General features: G+C 44.8%; 1 protein-coding gene across 1 annotated transcript in view; it reads right to left on the bottom strand.

Annotated features, from left to right (window-relative positions):
* VILL (villin like) overlaps positions 1 to 16,298 on the bottom strand; it is a 240,640-nt gene that overhangs the window by 120,807 nt on the left and 103,535 nt on the right. The window contains exon 4 of the mRNA XM_069211055.1: positions 12,219 to 12,415. Within this exon, the coding sequence (XP_069067156.1) occupies positions 12,219 to 12,415 (197 nt within the window). The remainder of the gene's footprint in view (positions 1 to 12,218; positions 12,416 to 16,298) is intronic.

The following is a 16,298-nucleotide window of genomic DNA, read 5'->3' as shown; positions in this document are numbered from 1 at the left end:
GACTCGCGGGGCTCGGACCAGGTTCTGTTACCCAGAATCCTTTGCAAACCTCAAAAAGTGGCTAAAAAAACAAGTTTTCCTCAGATTTCGGTGACAGAAAGTTCTGGAATCTGAGAGGAGCCACAAATTTCCTTCCACCCGGCGTTCCCCCAAGTCTCCCGATAAAAATGATACCTCACTTGTGTGGGTAGGCCTAGCGCCCGCGACAGGAAACGCCCCAAAGCGCAACGTGGACACATCAAAATTTTTGGAAGAAAACAGAGGTGTTTTTTGAGAAGTGCCTACCTGTAGATTTTGGCCTCTAGCTCAGCCGGCACCTAGGGAAACCTACCAAACCTGTGCATTTCTGAAAACTAGAGACCTAGGGCAATCCAAGGAGGGGTGACTCGCGGGGCTCGGACCAGGTTCTGTTACCCAGAATCCTTTGCAAACCTCAAAAAGTGGCTAAAAAAACAAGTTTTCCTCAGATTTCGGTGACAGAAAGTTCTGGAATCTGAGAGGAGCCACAAATTTCCTTCCACCCGGCGTTCCCCCAAGTCTCCCGATAAAAATGATACCTCACTTGTGTGGGTAGGCCTAGCGCCCGCGACAGGAAACGCCCCAAAGCGCAACGTGGACACATCAAAATTTTTGGAAGAAAACAGAGGTGTTTTTTGAGAAGTGCCTACCTGTAGATTTTGGCCTGTAGCTCAGCCGGCACCTAGGGAAACCTACCAAACCTGTGCATTTCTGAAAACTAGAGACCTAGGGCAATCCAAGGAGGGGTGACTCGCGGGGCTCGGACCAGGTTCTGTTACCCAGAATCCTTTGCAAACCTCAAAAAGTGGCTAAAAAAACAAGTTTTCCTCAGATTTCGGTGACAGAAAGTTCTGGAATCTGAGAGGAGCCACAAATTTCCTTCCACCCGGCGTTCCCCCAAGTCTCCCGATAAAAATGATACCTCACTTGTGTGGGTAGGCCTAGCGCCCGCGACAGGAAACGCCCCAAAGCGCAACGTGGACACATCAAAATTTTTGGAAGAAAACAGAGGTGTTTTTTGAGAAGTGCCTACCTGTAGATTTTGGCCTCTAGCTCAGCCGGCACCTAGGGAAACCTACCAAACCTGTGCATTTCTGAAAACTAGAGACCTAGGGCAATACAAGGAGGGGTGACTCGCGGGGCTCGGACCAGGTTCTGTTACCCACAATCCTTTGCAAACCTCAAAAAGTGGCTAAAAAAACATGTTTTCCTCACATTTCGGTGACAGAAAGTTCTGGAATCTGAGAGGAGCCACAAATTTCCTTCCACCCGGCGTTCCCCTAAGTCTCCCGATAAAAATGATACCTCACTTGTGTGGGTAGGCCTAGCGCCCGCGACAGGAAATGCCCCAAAACAGAACGTGGACACATCACATTTTTTCATAGAAAACAGTGCCTACCTGTGGATTTTGGCCTCTAGCTCAGCCGGCACCTGGGGAAACCTAGCAAACCAGCACATTTTTTTAAACTAGAAACCCAGGGGAATCCAAGATGAGGTGACTTGTGGGGCTCGGACCAGGTTCTGTTACCCAGAATCCTTTGCAAACCTCAAAATGTGGCTAAAATACCACGTTTTCCACACATTTCGGTGACAGAAAGTTCTGGAATCTGAGGGGAGCCACAAATTTCCTTCCACCCAGCGTTCCCCCAAGTCTCCCGATAAATATGATACCTCACTTGTGTGGTTAGGCCTGGTGCCTGCGACAGGAATAGATCACACAACGGTCAATGTTGGTCCTTACGTGAGGCAGCTGTTGACCCTGGGGTGATCCATTCCTGACACAGGCACTAGGTGTAGGCACTCAAGTGGGGTAGTGTTTTTATCAGGACAGGTGAGGAGTCACTGGGTGGTAGGAATGTTGTGGATCCCAGCATATTCCTGTAGTTTGTGTGACAGAAATGCGAGAAAAATAGAGTTTTTTCTCAACATTTCAGCTTTGCAGGGTATTCTGGGTAAGAAAACTTTGGGGAATCCACACAAGTCACACCTCTGTGGACTCCCCCGAATGTCTAGTTTCCAGAAATGTTTGGGTTTAGTGTGTTTCTCTATATGGCCGCCGAATCCAGGACCAAAAACACAGGTGCCTGCCTTACAAAACCAGTTTGTTTTGCCATAGACAATTTTGATGTCTCCACAATATGATTTGGGTGGTGGAATTTGGGGCTGAACTAAATTGGTGAGCTCCCAAGAGAGCACTCTCTCTCTGCTTGCCGCCGCATTCACCTGCTCTCTGGGTTGGCCTAACCCACTATTACCCATTTGCACGAACAGCTTGCGAAGGGACAGCAGGACTGTCCTCATCACCTCCCTCATAATGTACTGGAAGAGGAGTTTTCGAATGGGACTCCTCTGACTGAAAAATCACTCCCAGAGTCTGCGCCATTGTCCTATCCCTCAGATGCTGTCTCAGTATCTGATGTCTCAGTCTCTGATCCTATGTCAGAGCGGTCCTCTATAACCCGAGTGCAGGCAGCAGTCATCCATCAAGATGCCATCTCTGCTATTGGCTAAACTGTTGCTCTAAAACACTAGCCTACGTAGACAGTCACAAAATCGATGGTGTGTGTGAGATACGTGCAACAGTAGAGGCCACCTTACCTGCGCTTCTTCCCTCAATCAGCACGTACTTTCAAGACACTCAAAAAACACCTTGTCACATACCATTAGTCACAGTCTTTAGCACCTCCTGCGCCCAGTCCAACAATCATTATTGGTGCTCCCACTCCCTCCTCCTCGGATTCCCTCATTACCACCCAGCAAAAGTGCCCTTCATCTCTCCATAGACTTTACTAATGTACTCAGCTATTTACATAAAATACAGATGTGCTCTTTGCAGTAGGCATATAAACCTTCTGCGCTTCTTTATGGCACTAAAACTGCCACTAGACAAGTCGGACCCTTTTCCCCCCAGGGAAACCACACACATATTGACAAAAGTGATGTATATATGACAGCCAACCACCTGAAACTCAACTCAAGCAAAACCGAAATAATCCTCTTTGGCCCTCACCAAAAAAACCTGGGACCCCCCATGGTGGCCCACCACGCTAGGCCCTGCACCCACCCCCGCCAACTACGCACGCAACCTCAGCATCATCCTAGACTCCTCCCTCTCTATGACCCAACAAATCAACGCTCTTACCTCCTCATGCTTCAACAAACTCCGTATACTGAAAAACATTAAAATGGATCCCCACAGAGACCAGAAAAACTGTCACTCACGCACTCATCAGCAGCAGGCTTGATTACAGAAACGCCCTCTACGCCGGCACCACTCTAAAACTCAAGTGCAAACTACACACATCCAGAACGCAGCAGCACGACTCATCCTCGACCTCCACCGACACGAACACATCTCTCCACACCTCAAATCCCTCCACTGGCTCCCCATTGACAAAAGGATCACCTTCAAGATCCTCATCCTCACACACAAATCACTCCACAACACAGGCCCTGCCTACCTCAACGAGAGTCACCTTCCACACCCCCACACGAAACGTCCGTTCAGCTGACCTCTCTCTCGCCTCTGACCCCCGCATCAAACACACCACCACCGGGGGCAGATCCTTCTCCTACATTGCACCCAAAACATGGAACGCACTCACAACCCACATTCGCAAGACCCAAAACCTACTTCTTTTCAGGAAGGGCCTCAAAACATGGCTTTTTGAACAGTGAACCTCCTAGCCCCTTTCCCTCCCCCCCGTCCCCCCCCCAGCGCCTTGAGACCCTCACAGGTGAGTAGCGCGCTTTATAAATCTCTTTGATACAGATCTACCTATATATATATATATATAAATATATATCTACATAGATATATCTATAGATATATCCATGTACCTAGATATATCTATCTACATAGATATATATATATAGATATATACATATATTTTTTTTTAGTTGTTGTATGGTTTCCTTGGGGGCCAAAATGGCCCCCAGGGAAACCCTACAACATCTAAAAAAAAAATTGCCCCCACAGGGGGTCACCCTGCCCACGGGCGACCCCCTGTCATTTCATTTTTATTTTTATTTTATTTTTTATTTTTAAAAAAGAAAAAAAATCCCCTGGGGGGGGGGGGCGCGATCGCGCCCCCCCCCCCTCCCCAGGGGGCACCTACCTTTTTATTTTTTTAGGAAAATTATCCGGGGGGGGGGCGGCCCGTTTTCCGGGGGGGGGGCTGCCCCCCAAAAGTGAAATCCCTGGTGTCTAGTGGGGTTTCCTGGCCCCCGATCGCAGCTGTGCTGCGATCGGGGGCCAGGAAACCGTTTCAGAAGGCCTCATAAGAAAGGGGAGACTCTCCCCTTTCTTACGAGGCCTTCTGAAACTGTTTCTGGCCCCCGATCGCAGCACAGCTGCGATCGGGGGCCAGAAACAGTTTCAGAAGGCCTCGTAAGAAAGGGGAGAGTCTCCCCTTTCTTACGAGGCCTTTTCAAAATGTTTCCTGACCCCCCCGATCGCAGCTGTGCTGCGATCGGGGGAGCCAGGAAACCTGAAAGTGTTTCCTGGCCCCCGATCGCAGCACAGCTGCGATCGGGGGCCAGGAAACACTTTCAGGAAGGCCTCGTAAGAAAGGGGAGACTCTCCCCTTTCTTACGAGGCCTTCCCGAACGTGAAAAAGGCCGTTTTCCCCATGAAAGCAGGAAGCGGCCGCAAGGCTGCTTCCTGCTTTCATGGGGAAAACACCTTTGCAACGTCAGCGCGCCTCGCGGCGCGCTGACGTCACAAAGGGGCGGGTGGGGGGCGGGGGGAGACACGGTAGCTTCCGTGTCTCCCGGGGGGGGAAAAAAAATAAAAAATAAATCCTCGGGTGCGACGCACCCGAGGATTTATTAATGCCCTTCCTGGTGTCGGCCACTGGTCGTGACCCGCACCAGGGAGGGTGTGTGGGCGTCGGCCAGTGGCCGACGCCCGCATTTAAGAGGTTAAAGAATAGGAGGGGTTGCAATTGGTCCAGGGGACCCCACCTCATAGAGCTCAACTGTGCAAACTCCAAAGGAGAGGGGCCGGGCAGCTTCCCCCCGGGACATTTTAGGCCAGGGGACCACCACCTCCCTTGGGCTAGGCCAAGTTAAAGAATGGGAAAGGGGCATCATGCGTACACCCCTCCCCGGAACACAGTCAGCCCCAGGGACTCTATCCCTCATGGCCAGCTGTGCACTTTGAAAAAGAAAGGGCCACACGGCCCCCATCCTGGAGCTACTAATGGCCCTCGGTGACCCATCCCTACGCAGCCCCCTCCTGGAGGCACTAATGGCCCTCGCGGCCACATCCCCCAAGGCCATCTCCCTATGTCCAGAGGTGCCCACTCTGGTGACATAGCTGTTTGCTCTCGCTTGGCGGGAGCAACTTAAAGCTCCGTATGTAAATATACATGTGTTTTATATATATATATATATATATATATATATATATGGCACTAGGTAGTTATAGTTAGGACCATTTTTCTATAGACAGAGCATTTTTTGTTTTGCCAATAACTCTGGTGTTGTTTGATGAACCTTCACAACATTTTCAAAACTTATACTCTGGCCAGGTCAGCTGCTGTCTTCAAAGTTTCAGGGTGATCCATCAGGTTGGGGCTGAGAAAAAGGGGGATCCCTAAACACTTTTTCCCTATTCTATGTCAATTAACTTTTTTCACGTTTTTGAACACTTCTATAGCCCGAACCACTAAACGGAATTACACTAAATTTGGCAGACCTCTTTGTCCTGAAAGTGTGCTTTTTGTGATTTGGTGTAAATCTCTTAAGTAGTTTTGGAGATATCAGAGTTGAAAAGATATAGATATCTAGATACATGGATCCTCCGCTGATCTAACTGTGCGCATGCTGAAATATGATTGGCTACCAGCACTTCAATCAGGAAATGTTGGCAGCCATTTTGGGACTAAGATTCAGCCTAGTCCCACCAAAAAAGGGAAAAAAAAGAAAAGAGGCCAGGGTAGGGACACTGCCAAGGCTAAAAATATATTTTTTTTAAATGTAGGGGAAATCTGTAGTTCCAGATCCGCAGATTTTCCTGGCTTTTTTTTAAAAAGTGGTCTCCAGCCCTTGTTTTTTTATTTGCCCACAGGTGGGCCAAGTCCCGGGGACATTGAGGGCTTTAGAAAGGAAGGGGCGCATGGGACCCCTCCTCCTAGGGCTTCTAATTAGGCCTGGGGACCTCATCCCGCAGCCCCGGGGCCACCACCTCCCCACGGACAAACATACAATTGTGAGCAGGAGGACATGCAACCCCGCAGCCCCGGGGTCCACCATCTCCTGGGAGCAAACATACAATTGTGTGCGAAGGGCCTCGTGGCTCCCCACAGCACTGGGCACCGCCACCTCCACTGGGCTACAATAAAAAAAAAAAGGGGGTCTGTTATGGACTCCTGAGCCTCAGGACCACCACCTCCACAGGGTAAATAGAAGGTTGGAGGGGGGGCGGGGTGGCCATCCTCGAGGAGCCATAGATGGCCCCGGGGAACTGCCACGGCTGGCTATTGCTATGCACCAAGGCACCCACCCCTGGGACCTGCCTGTTTGCTCACACTTAGCAGGAGCTTTGGAAGCTCCAGCCAAGTCAGAGCAAATACTCCACTTTCTGCAAGAGAGAGCTGTCAAACAGCTCTTGCTTGCAGAAAGCTGGGATTTCATCTGTTTCCCTGCACTAAAATATACGTGCAGGAAAACTATTGAAAATATAGCTCCCGCAAGCAGGGGACTGCTGTTTAAAGCCTTGAGACTCTCCCCGCAGTCCTATCACTCTCTCTCTCTTCCATCCAATAATGAGGATGAAGAGAGAGAGAGAGAAAGAGAAAGAGAGAGAGATTGTTATTTCAATGGTCACTCCATGGAATGACTTCAAAATGTCATGCTAGCAAAATGTTTTGCTAGAATGTTATACTTACATTTTGAGGCACAGCAAAACAGGGTCACTTCTGGCCAAATGGTAAGGTCTTTGACTGTCAGTAGGCTGAAAGTTCAAATCATTGTATCTCATGGGAGTGTGTCTGTTTATTTTCCAGGGCTTCAACTATTAAACATTCCTTTTTAAACAAAATATTTTTATTTTTATTTTTTATTTATTTAAAAGATGCACAGTAAGATACAAAAAAAGGAAATAAACCGGTTTGTTCTTGACATACAAAAGAAACGTTTCTACAATGATCAATCCATTCAAGAATTAAAGTGCTAATATCTTGTAAACATTTCCTAGTTCCTTGCTACCATCATACAGCCAATTGCCTTCTACCTAACCATTGAATGAGTGGGGCCCAAATTTTGTTACCCCTCTTCCTACGGGTATGGCCCTTAAGCGCATAAAAACCCATCTACAAATAGTGCATCGAGAGAAGACGCGCCAACCACTGGTTGAAAGTGGGTGGTTCCTAATCAGCCAGTCTGAAGCAATACAGCACCGAGTTACAGCCATGGCTAGAATCAGGAACCAATGAGGCTGACCCACCATCGCCTCTGCATTGATTCCTAACAGTACCAGTTGAGGGGTTAAGCCCGTTCCCTGACGAATAGTCATTTACAAGAATTTAGCAATAACAGTTAGAAACACTTTAAGCCTATTGCAGCTAAAGAACATATGAATTAGACCAGCCCCGTGCCATCCCAATGGGGGCAGAGAACCCCTATTGATTTTCCCCATTTGGATAGCCTGCCGGGGGTATAATATAGATTAAATAATGTCTTATAATGCTGAGCTTGCGGCCCACAGAAAGCAAGATCCATTTAGCCATGTCTAAGGAGGTTAAAAAGGAGGCTTTCGACACTCCAATACTACGCCCCCAACTCTCTATATGTCTCCCCAAATCATCCGGCATAAGGTCCAGTAAGAGCAAGTAAAGCTCCCGGACCCATCAGTCAGCTGAGTTATCATGCACCTCTAAAGCTACACTTTTCTCCTTAAGTGAGCCGTCCCTAGATGATGACAGGAAAAAGTCTCTGATTTGCAAGAACTTAAAAAAAAAATGCTGTCAAAAGAGAATTCGTCCTTTAAATCACTAAACGGGTTTATATGCCCATCGCTATAAAAGTCACTATTTTCCTAGCACCTCCCTGTACCCATTTAGCACAGCCTTTATCCTTAAAAATGTCGGGAAGAATTACTGTATTCCAAACAGGCTTATAATAGTTGAACCGCTCAATTCCAATTCTACGTTTAATATGAGACCATACCTTAAACACAGACCGTACTATTTTAAATTTAACTTTTCTTAAATAGCTTGGCTCAACAATTCTCAGAAAGGCAGCTTTAGATGTGCGACCCCATATCATTCTGTATATGGTTGGACATGCTTCCCCGGCCACTTTGCTGCAATCGTCCTGTATGATTAATGGCAGAATATATTAAAGAGCTGCAGCTGAGTAATAAAGGTGAAAACTGGGGGCTGCCCATCCCCTTTTTATACTTGGAAGCACCAAATACTTAAATGCACGAGGAGTTCTAGAAAAGGACCATAGAAAGCTACTGGCTAAGTTTTCCATTCGTTTGAGCCAATCATTACTAAATTCTAGTGGAATAGTTCTAAAAAAGTATAAAACCCGGGCAAGAAAAAGCTTTTTGATTACATTGCACTGTCGTACAATCGAGAGGTGCACGTTGTGCATATGTTGTAATTCTTTTTTGGGTTTGGCTAGCAATGTGGCGAGTTTATCATCGACTATTCGATCAAGATTAGTTGTCAGCCTAACCCCTAGATAAGTCACTTGCTCAGCTTTCCATTTATCCTCAAAAGATATCCATTTGTTGACCATTATTTGGCACTTAGCCTTATTTAATAAATAGCCCGAAACCTCACCAAACTTAGTCATCACTTTCTCTATTTCTGTTAACGACGTCCTTTGGTCTGGTGATACAATAGCAATATCATCGGCATAGGCCAATGTTTTGACTATACACTCAGCCATTTCCATTGTAGCAATTAGTTTGCTATCTAGCAGTCTTCTTATAAGTGGGTCTATGTAAAGTGCAAAAAGCGGAGGTGAGCGGGGACACCCCTGCCTTGTGTCCCTAGTAATATAAATGGGCTCAGAACCCACCCCAGCCATTTGTATTCGTGCAATGGGGTTCTGACATAAGCCCTGAATAGCCCTAATAAAACAGGGGTCTACATTATATTTCAGGAGTACTGCCCATAAATATGCCCAATTCACCCGATCAAAGGCTTTCTCTGCACCCTATAAAATCAGTGACATCAGTGCCTGCGTGACCCGAGATGCATCTAGCATGACAATAACCCGCCTCAGATGATCGGTGGTGCCCCTCCCGGGAACAAACCCATGTTGCCAAAGAGAAACCAATTTACTAATCACCAGACTCAGCCTAGTGGCAAGAACCTTGGCATACAGTTTAGCATCCCCATTTATTAAAGACATAGGACGATAAGAGCCTGGTAATAAAGGGTCTCTGTCTTTTTTTTTAAAGAAAACTATCATTTTAGCAGCTATCCAAGATGCTGGAGTTTGTAATCCATCCTGCACTGCCTTAAACAGTATCAGGAGTTCATTTCTCAGTTCCCTGAAAAACACCTTAAAAAACTCCAAGGGGATCATATCTGGGCCAGGGGCCTTGCCACTAGACAAAGAGCTAAATGCTTTGATGATCTCCTCAGATGTAATGGGGGTTGCTAATTCACACCTTTCCTCCTCATGCAGCTTCCCTCCCAGAGTTTCGCCCACATATTTATTAATCCAAAGTTCTAAGGTATGGGGGATTTTGGGGCTCCTGTTGGTATAATGTACAATAATATTTCTTAAAATCCCTTAGCACTGCTAAGCTCCCCTTCACTATCAGTCCATCTTTATTTTTAAATGAAGTGATGAGGCATCCCACACAACCCCAGCAGGAGCAGACCCCCGATTAACTATTAAAAAAACTGGTATCCACTTTTTATATGTGTAACATATCCCTGATCTGACAATAGCCCCCGGTCAAATGAGCCAACTCTTAACCTGCTGTTCTTTGCTTAATACCGGGATTGCTATCACAAAGGGGCTTTGGTCAGGCATAAATCTTGGGTGTTTTTCAACCAATAACACCTTACACAGTGAGGCTGACAATAAAAAGTAGTCTAACCGAACAGACTTCCTATGTGGCCAAGAGAAGAAAGTATACCGGGGTCGGGAGCCTAGCACTGCTGCCAGGCACCACCCAGTCAATGGCTCTGCACCAAAGTTTGCACAGCCTGAAATACTTCAGCTTCCTCCCCATGTAATGTACCTTACTCTGCAAAGGCATAATACTATCAATGTGTATATTCAAATCCCCGCAAATAATAATCGGTAAGGCCCAGGCTGCACGTTCTATATTTAAGAAGTCAATTACTTCTGGCTCGTCAAAATTAGATCCATAGATTGAGCCCAAAGTAAATCTAGATGTGCCACTAGCACACTCCAGAATCACCCATCGACCCAATTTGTCCACAGATCTCTTGATAACTTCTATCAATTTGTGTCATGCCAGTACTGCTATGCCCTTCGTTGTAGTTCCTTGTGTGGTATGGGCCGATAACTGATACCGGGGAATTCCCAAAAATGTTTTTTGGAGCCAATAATATGCGTCTCCTGCATACATATAATATCTGCCCTCAGTGTTTTTAGGTCTTCAGCTACAAAACGCCTTTTCGAACCGTCATTTAGCTCACTAATGTTTATCGTAGCAACTCACAATTTACTACTCTATCCCATTTAAATTTCTGTTTACATACACCTGAGCCATTGCAGCTCCAATTATAATTGTACTAAATTCAAACAGCTGGCTTACTGTGCATCTCCCCTTCCCTACCGTTCCCAACCCTTTCCACCGCCCACCTACAATGCCCCCAGGCCCACACCCTTCCCAACCCCCCCATCCACCCGAGCCCCCCCACTCCTACCAAATGAGACAGCCAGACTGAAGGTCTGTAAGATGGGTAGGATCCTCCTCCTCAGGAGACCTGGGAACCACTTCTATCTATTAGACATTCCTAGTGATGTAACAAAGTCTTTTTCCACTCAAAATCTTTGGGTTCAATGTCATAGCTAAGTCTGGACACCACATGCTAAGGAGTCACTTTTGGCCCAGTGGTTAAGGTCTCAGACCCGTACACTGAAGGTTGATGGTTCACCTGTATGTGTGTCTGTGGTCATTTCCCTGGGTCCTTGGGCCAAAACCAGCCAGGGTAAGGGGGCCACATTGTCACCCCTCCCCCACCCAAAGAAAATGAAGGCCTGGCCCCAGGGGATGGGGTCCCCGGGGTGGAAATCCATTGGGGCTATATGGACCTGTGGCCACCTCCCACTGCTCATGGCCAAAGGTTGTGCGCTGCATGGGGGTTGGGTGGTTAGGGGTTTGGCTGCAGGCTGTACAGGCAAATGCCGATATGCATGGCCTTTAAATTCAATGAAAAAACAAAGGTTACGGGGACGTTATAGTTAGGAAATAGGATTAAAAAAACAGAGAAATTCACTATAGTTAAGTTCTGAATTTACTCAACCACAACCTTAGAAATTCTCCAATTATAGTTAGAGTTATTTAAAGAACTATAATTTGCTCCCTCACCATGCATTGCTAATTATTGCAGATAATACAGCACTCGTGACATCTTTTATAACATCACCGATAATATCACTAATATTTATTGTAAAATTATTATTTAAAAAACTTTTCATGGCTGGGGTGTGAGTAACATATACCTTAGGGCACGAGTTATAGTCACTTGAAATAACTATAACTGGTGAATTTATAAGGTTTTGTATGCATAATTTCCAATTTAGAACCTAACTATAATGCCCCTGTAACCTTTGTTTTTTTAAGTGACTATATATATATATATATATATATATATATATATATATATATATATATATATATATACACACACACACTACCTCTCAACATTGTGGTAATTCTGAGCCCTAACTACAAGACTAACACACCACTCTTAGCTTAACATCACTTCTAATCTTACCACTGAACACAATTTTAATGCTAACTTCAAATATAACCCAAAGAGAAGCCCTTATGTTAAAGTTAAGCCTTGTCCTACTCCTGACCCTACAACTGAAGGCACTGTACAGCACTTCTTCTGAAAATTTGTATTGTATGGACCGCATGGTGTTTGTAACATGTTCAACCACAAGATTGACTTCCCTTCACAAGCTCCTGCCCTCGTCTCATTAGCAGCCTTCACTTAAATGTGTTTACCAAAACACCTTTCACTTACATGACACCTTTTTTGAAATAGCTTTTGAAGGCTTCGGATTCATGGCCCTGCACCTCTCTATGCTGGATGGGGCTCCCGCCCAGGTCATCATCTAGCTGGGTGGTGAAGACAGCTGCTGCTCCCTGCTCATCCGGCGTGGAATCTTTCCCAATCCAGTAATGGATGTCAGTAATTGTTGCAGTAGATATCTTCTTGATCTGAAAACAGCGCAAGAGAAGAATCATTTTACCAACAATGTCCATAGTAAATATGCAAAAAACTCATGGCAGTGAAAATTACATTACCTAATGGCCAACAGTATGACAGAAGGCATTGATTCAGCTGCTGACCTGGTGCCTTTATCCCATAGTATTTTACAACTTACAATGCTGGGCATTTAGTTGAAGAGAGCAAAACAACACATCCCAAGATGCTCTGGGAGTAATAAATCAAAGATGAACAAACTAACTTTTCAGCTTAAAGTTACTTTAGGTGCCTGTACTGTGAGGTGGTGCACGTTGCAATGTAGAAGAATATGAAAACATGAGGTTTCTTTAAGGAGAGACCATAAAAAAAGGTGGCGGCATGATAACTTTTGTAAATATTTACAAAAGCACTAAGTAAAAAGAGAGCAAGTCCTGGGGGTTCTATATACACCATAAACCCACCAAACACTGCAGTCTATATGCTGCGGACATAAGAAGAACCAACACAGACGTATGATCACAGCATGCAAACTAATCTAGATTGTATATGTAATGATTGCGCCAAATGTCAACTCTTTATTTGCTTTACATTAACATGTTCTAGCACGTATTGTTTAACGGTTGCAAAACCAATAAAAATAGAATATAAGTAACAAAATATAATAATATAAATAGTTAATGTAGGTGCCTAATTGAACCACACACAAAAAAAACACTTGTTCCCTCCAAAGCGGCAAAAAGGGAAGATCCCTGACAGACTGTTCCCAGGGAGGGTGACTAGACGCAGTATTTTTGTTTTATTTTTAATAACAACCAATCACATGGTTGATTTTAAAGTAGAATAGGATGAGATCTGTGCAGAGACACTCTTGGCGTGGCCCGCGTGATGGTATATAGGTAACTGAAACTAGCGCTCAATGGTTTACTGTAGTAGGTTTAGTTATCTACCAAAGGGAGCTCAAATCAAATTTAGAACTAGTCGAAAGCTGCCAGGTTTCTATTAGAAAGAAGGGAAAGCGACTTGCATCAGTTAGCTAGCAAACCCCATCATCAGTTATCATTTAACACAATAAAACACTTGTGAGAGTAGAAAACTGCAACCTTTGATTGATAAATAGCTAACAGTTTACACAGTACAGCACTGGTGCGTTGCAGTTTTGCATCAGCGAGCAGTGCACCAACACAACGCGTGCACAGGCGGCCTACTGCAGAAACACAGGTGAATATTTATAAGTACCACCTTGCGCCGTATTAGCGTCATTTTTTTTAATGCTAATGTGGCCCAATGAGGCCAAAATCCTTGCACCATATTTACACAGTGGCACAATGTATGCATTGCGCCACTTTGTAACCCTTTGTGCTACATTATGCCTGCATCAGGTATAATGTATGCAAAGGAGGCATTCCCCCGTCAGTGGGCTGAAAAAATGGGGCAAGGAAATCTAACAGATTTCCTTGCATCATTTTTTACGGCACTTTAAACAGGGGGCTTCCATTATTTATAATGGGCCCTTGTGTACTCTGCAGGAGTAGCGCCAGTATTTTGGTGTTACTCCTGCAGAGTACATCAATAGCGTCAATAAAAATTACGCTATTGCCACCTACCCTGTGCCATGGGGCACCATATCTTAGATACAGCGCACACATGGTGACGGTACGAGGGCGCTAAAAGGTGCACTAGCTGCAGAACCACTTTCCTTAAATAAGCCCCACAGTTTTTGTGCAGGTCGGTCACTTTTTGTTCATGTTACGTAGACCAATAGCGACACTAAATTCAGAAGTTACTCTACCGCAAATTATGCTTTATAAAATATTACACACGTCACACATATAAATTTAGGAAATATGCCAAGAGCTGCTTAGGAAGGTTTATAAAATATGGTGAATTTACTAATTCATGCAGTTTAATGGTTAACAAAATTAATATTGATTGTTTAAATGTCCATGTACTTTGGACTGACCGTCTCACATCGATTTTATGAATATCATTTCTGGTAGGGAAGAAAGAGGTAAACGGTATTGTTCATAGATAAGCTGTTATTGTTTTATTGCGGGGCACCTGTTCACATATCTCCACCAATCTCCTGATCCACATTACTTTACCTCTTCATCACCCCTTTCGTTTCTTCTGAATATTGGTTTGAAATTCGCCCCGGTTTCCTCATCCATTTTTTACCTTTGTGCTTCTGCTCAAATTCTAACCCCCCTGCTGTCCGACCCTGCGATGGTGATGTCTAATTAGAGCTGTTACCTGCTGCTAAGGGCAACAAAATGCAAAGATTCTCATGTTTTTCGCGTTTGGTTTTCTTTCTTTTTCCCGATTTAAATGCAAAACAATCACGTCACTGATACATCGTTTATTGTATAACACACCGTTTGTTATGGGACTAAGCCCTGCAAGATGCGCTCTGTAGATTTCAAAGGGAGGATCTAGTCTAGGCGGTGTTTTTTTCACCATTTTGCAACTGTCTGATCATTTTGCAGAAAGGTTATTTTATTAACCTATTTATCATGAAATAAAAAGAAGTTGTTTAGAGGACGTTCCTTGTTGCGTTGTGTTTAACTGCATTACTGAAAGGAATTAAAAGACGTGCCCCTCTTGAGATGGCTGTAAAGGCCCGATAAGGAGACACTTAACTTTAACGAGGAGGGTCTTCAGGCCCCCATAACAGCCACATTGGTCCCTGTACCCTTGCAACACCGGAAGGATTAGCCAGTGAGCCAGAACCTTCAGAATTTGCTGAACTGTTGCCTGAGAATGGTGGCCTTTTTTCCGCAGAGTAAATGAATCTACTTTTCTGCCATTGATGCATTTCCACACCTTTTGCCAAGGCATCCTGCCCTCATCAGAAGCCCTTCATGCACTCTGCAGAAACACACGCTGGTTTCCAGCTTTCCAAGCTACCTTCTTGGCCTATAACCAGTCCTCATGTATCCTCATGGGGCTGCTTTACCATCTGACTGTAACCACAATGTGCCCTACAAACTCACTCTCCTGTTTGTCACAAAGGCCCTAGAACCACATCTCGCCCACCACCTTAACCATCCATGCATGAAATCAAATCTCTTTGCTGTTATTACACTTTATCCTTCTACTGATCAAGATAATATTCAGATGGGATTAAAAAAGATTTGGGACTTTATTAGGGGAGGCAATTTTAAAATCATTCACTGTAAATCAGGAGTCCTCCTATTTAACACTTCAAAGCAGGATTTCCCACGTCAAAGTTATGGGCAGTTTTTCCCTGTCACATCCACTTTGTTATCTAGGCACACATGTTACTTCTATTTTTTTAGGTCGAGTGCAAACGTTCTAGCCTGTTGCAATCTATGTGTGGGTTTTTAACCACGCCCACCGCATGCCCATCACTAACACGCGTTCCTAGCTTGCCTTTCAAAAATCCTTTGTTATCATTGGTAAATGCTTTAGGTTTGTCCCTCCTTGGGGCACTTTTGTTACTGCCTTGGCCATTGACCCTGATACATGGATAATTGCACGTCTGCCGATACGTTTGACTGCGAGCGAACTTCTTTTTCCTTTTGTGTCTCTTCATTGCGCTCATGCTCATGGCAGCCGTGGCGCTTTGAATCGGCTTGCTTATGTCAACTGTTTTACTTTTCGTTTCAATATTTGTGGCAGGAAAAGTCCAATTAGGAATTTACAATGCTAATAGCTCTAAATCGAGCAAACACAGGACCCATTGTATTGCAAATGCTTGTCTTATTTATGTTCATTAAACTACACTGCTACACTAAATAAGGTTTGACAACTTTTTGTTGCAATGACAATCATTCCAAAATTTCCATTCAGAGGTAGAATGTACCTGTCTTTAACTGTATTTGCAATTTTTTATTGAATAATTCTCAGGACACCTGGGAACAGATTTGTTTAATT

The sequence above is a fragment of the Pleurodeles waltl genome, chromosome 10 (assembly GCF_031143425.1).
Source record: "Pleurodeles waltl isolate 20211129_DDA chromosome 10, aPleWal1.hap1.20221129, whole genome shotgun sequence".
In the NCBI taxonomy this organism is placed as follows: domain Eukaryota; kingdom Metazoa; phylum Chordata; class Amphibia; order Caudata; family Salamandridae; genus Pleurodeles; species Pleurodeles waltl.
This window is presented reverse-complemented; position numbering and strand designations above follow the sequence as displayed.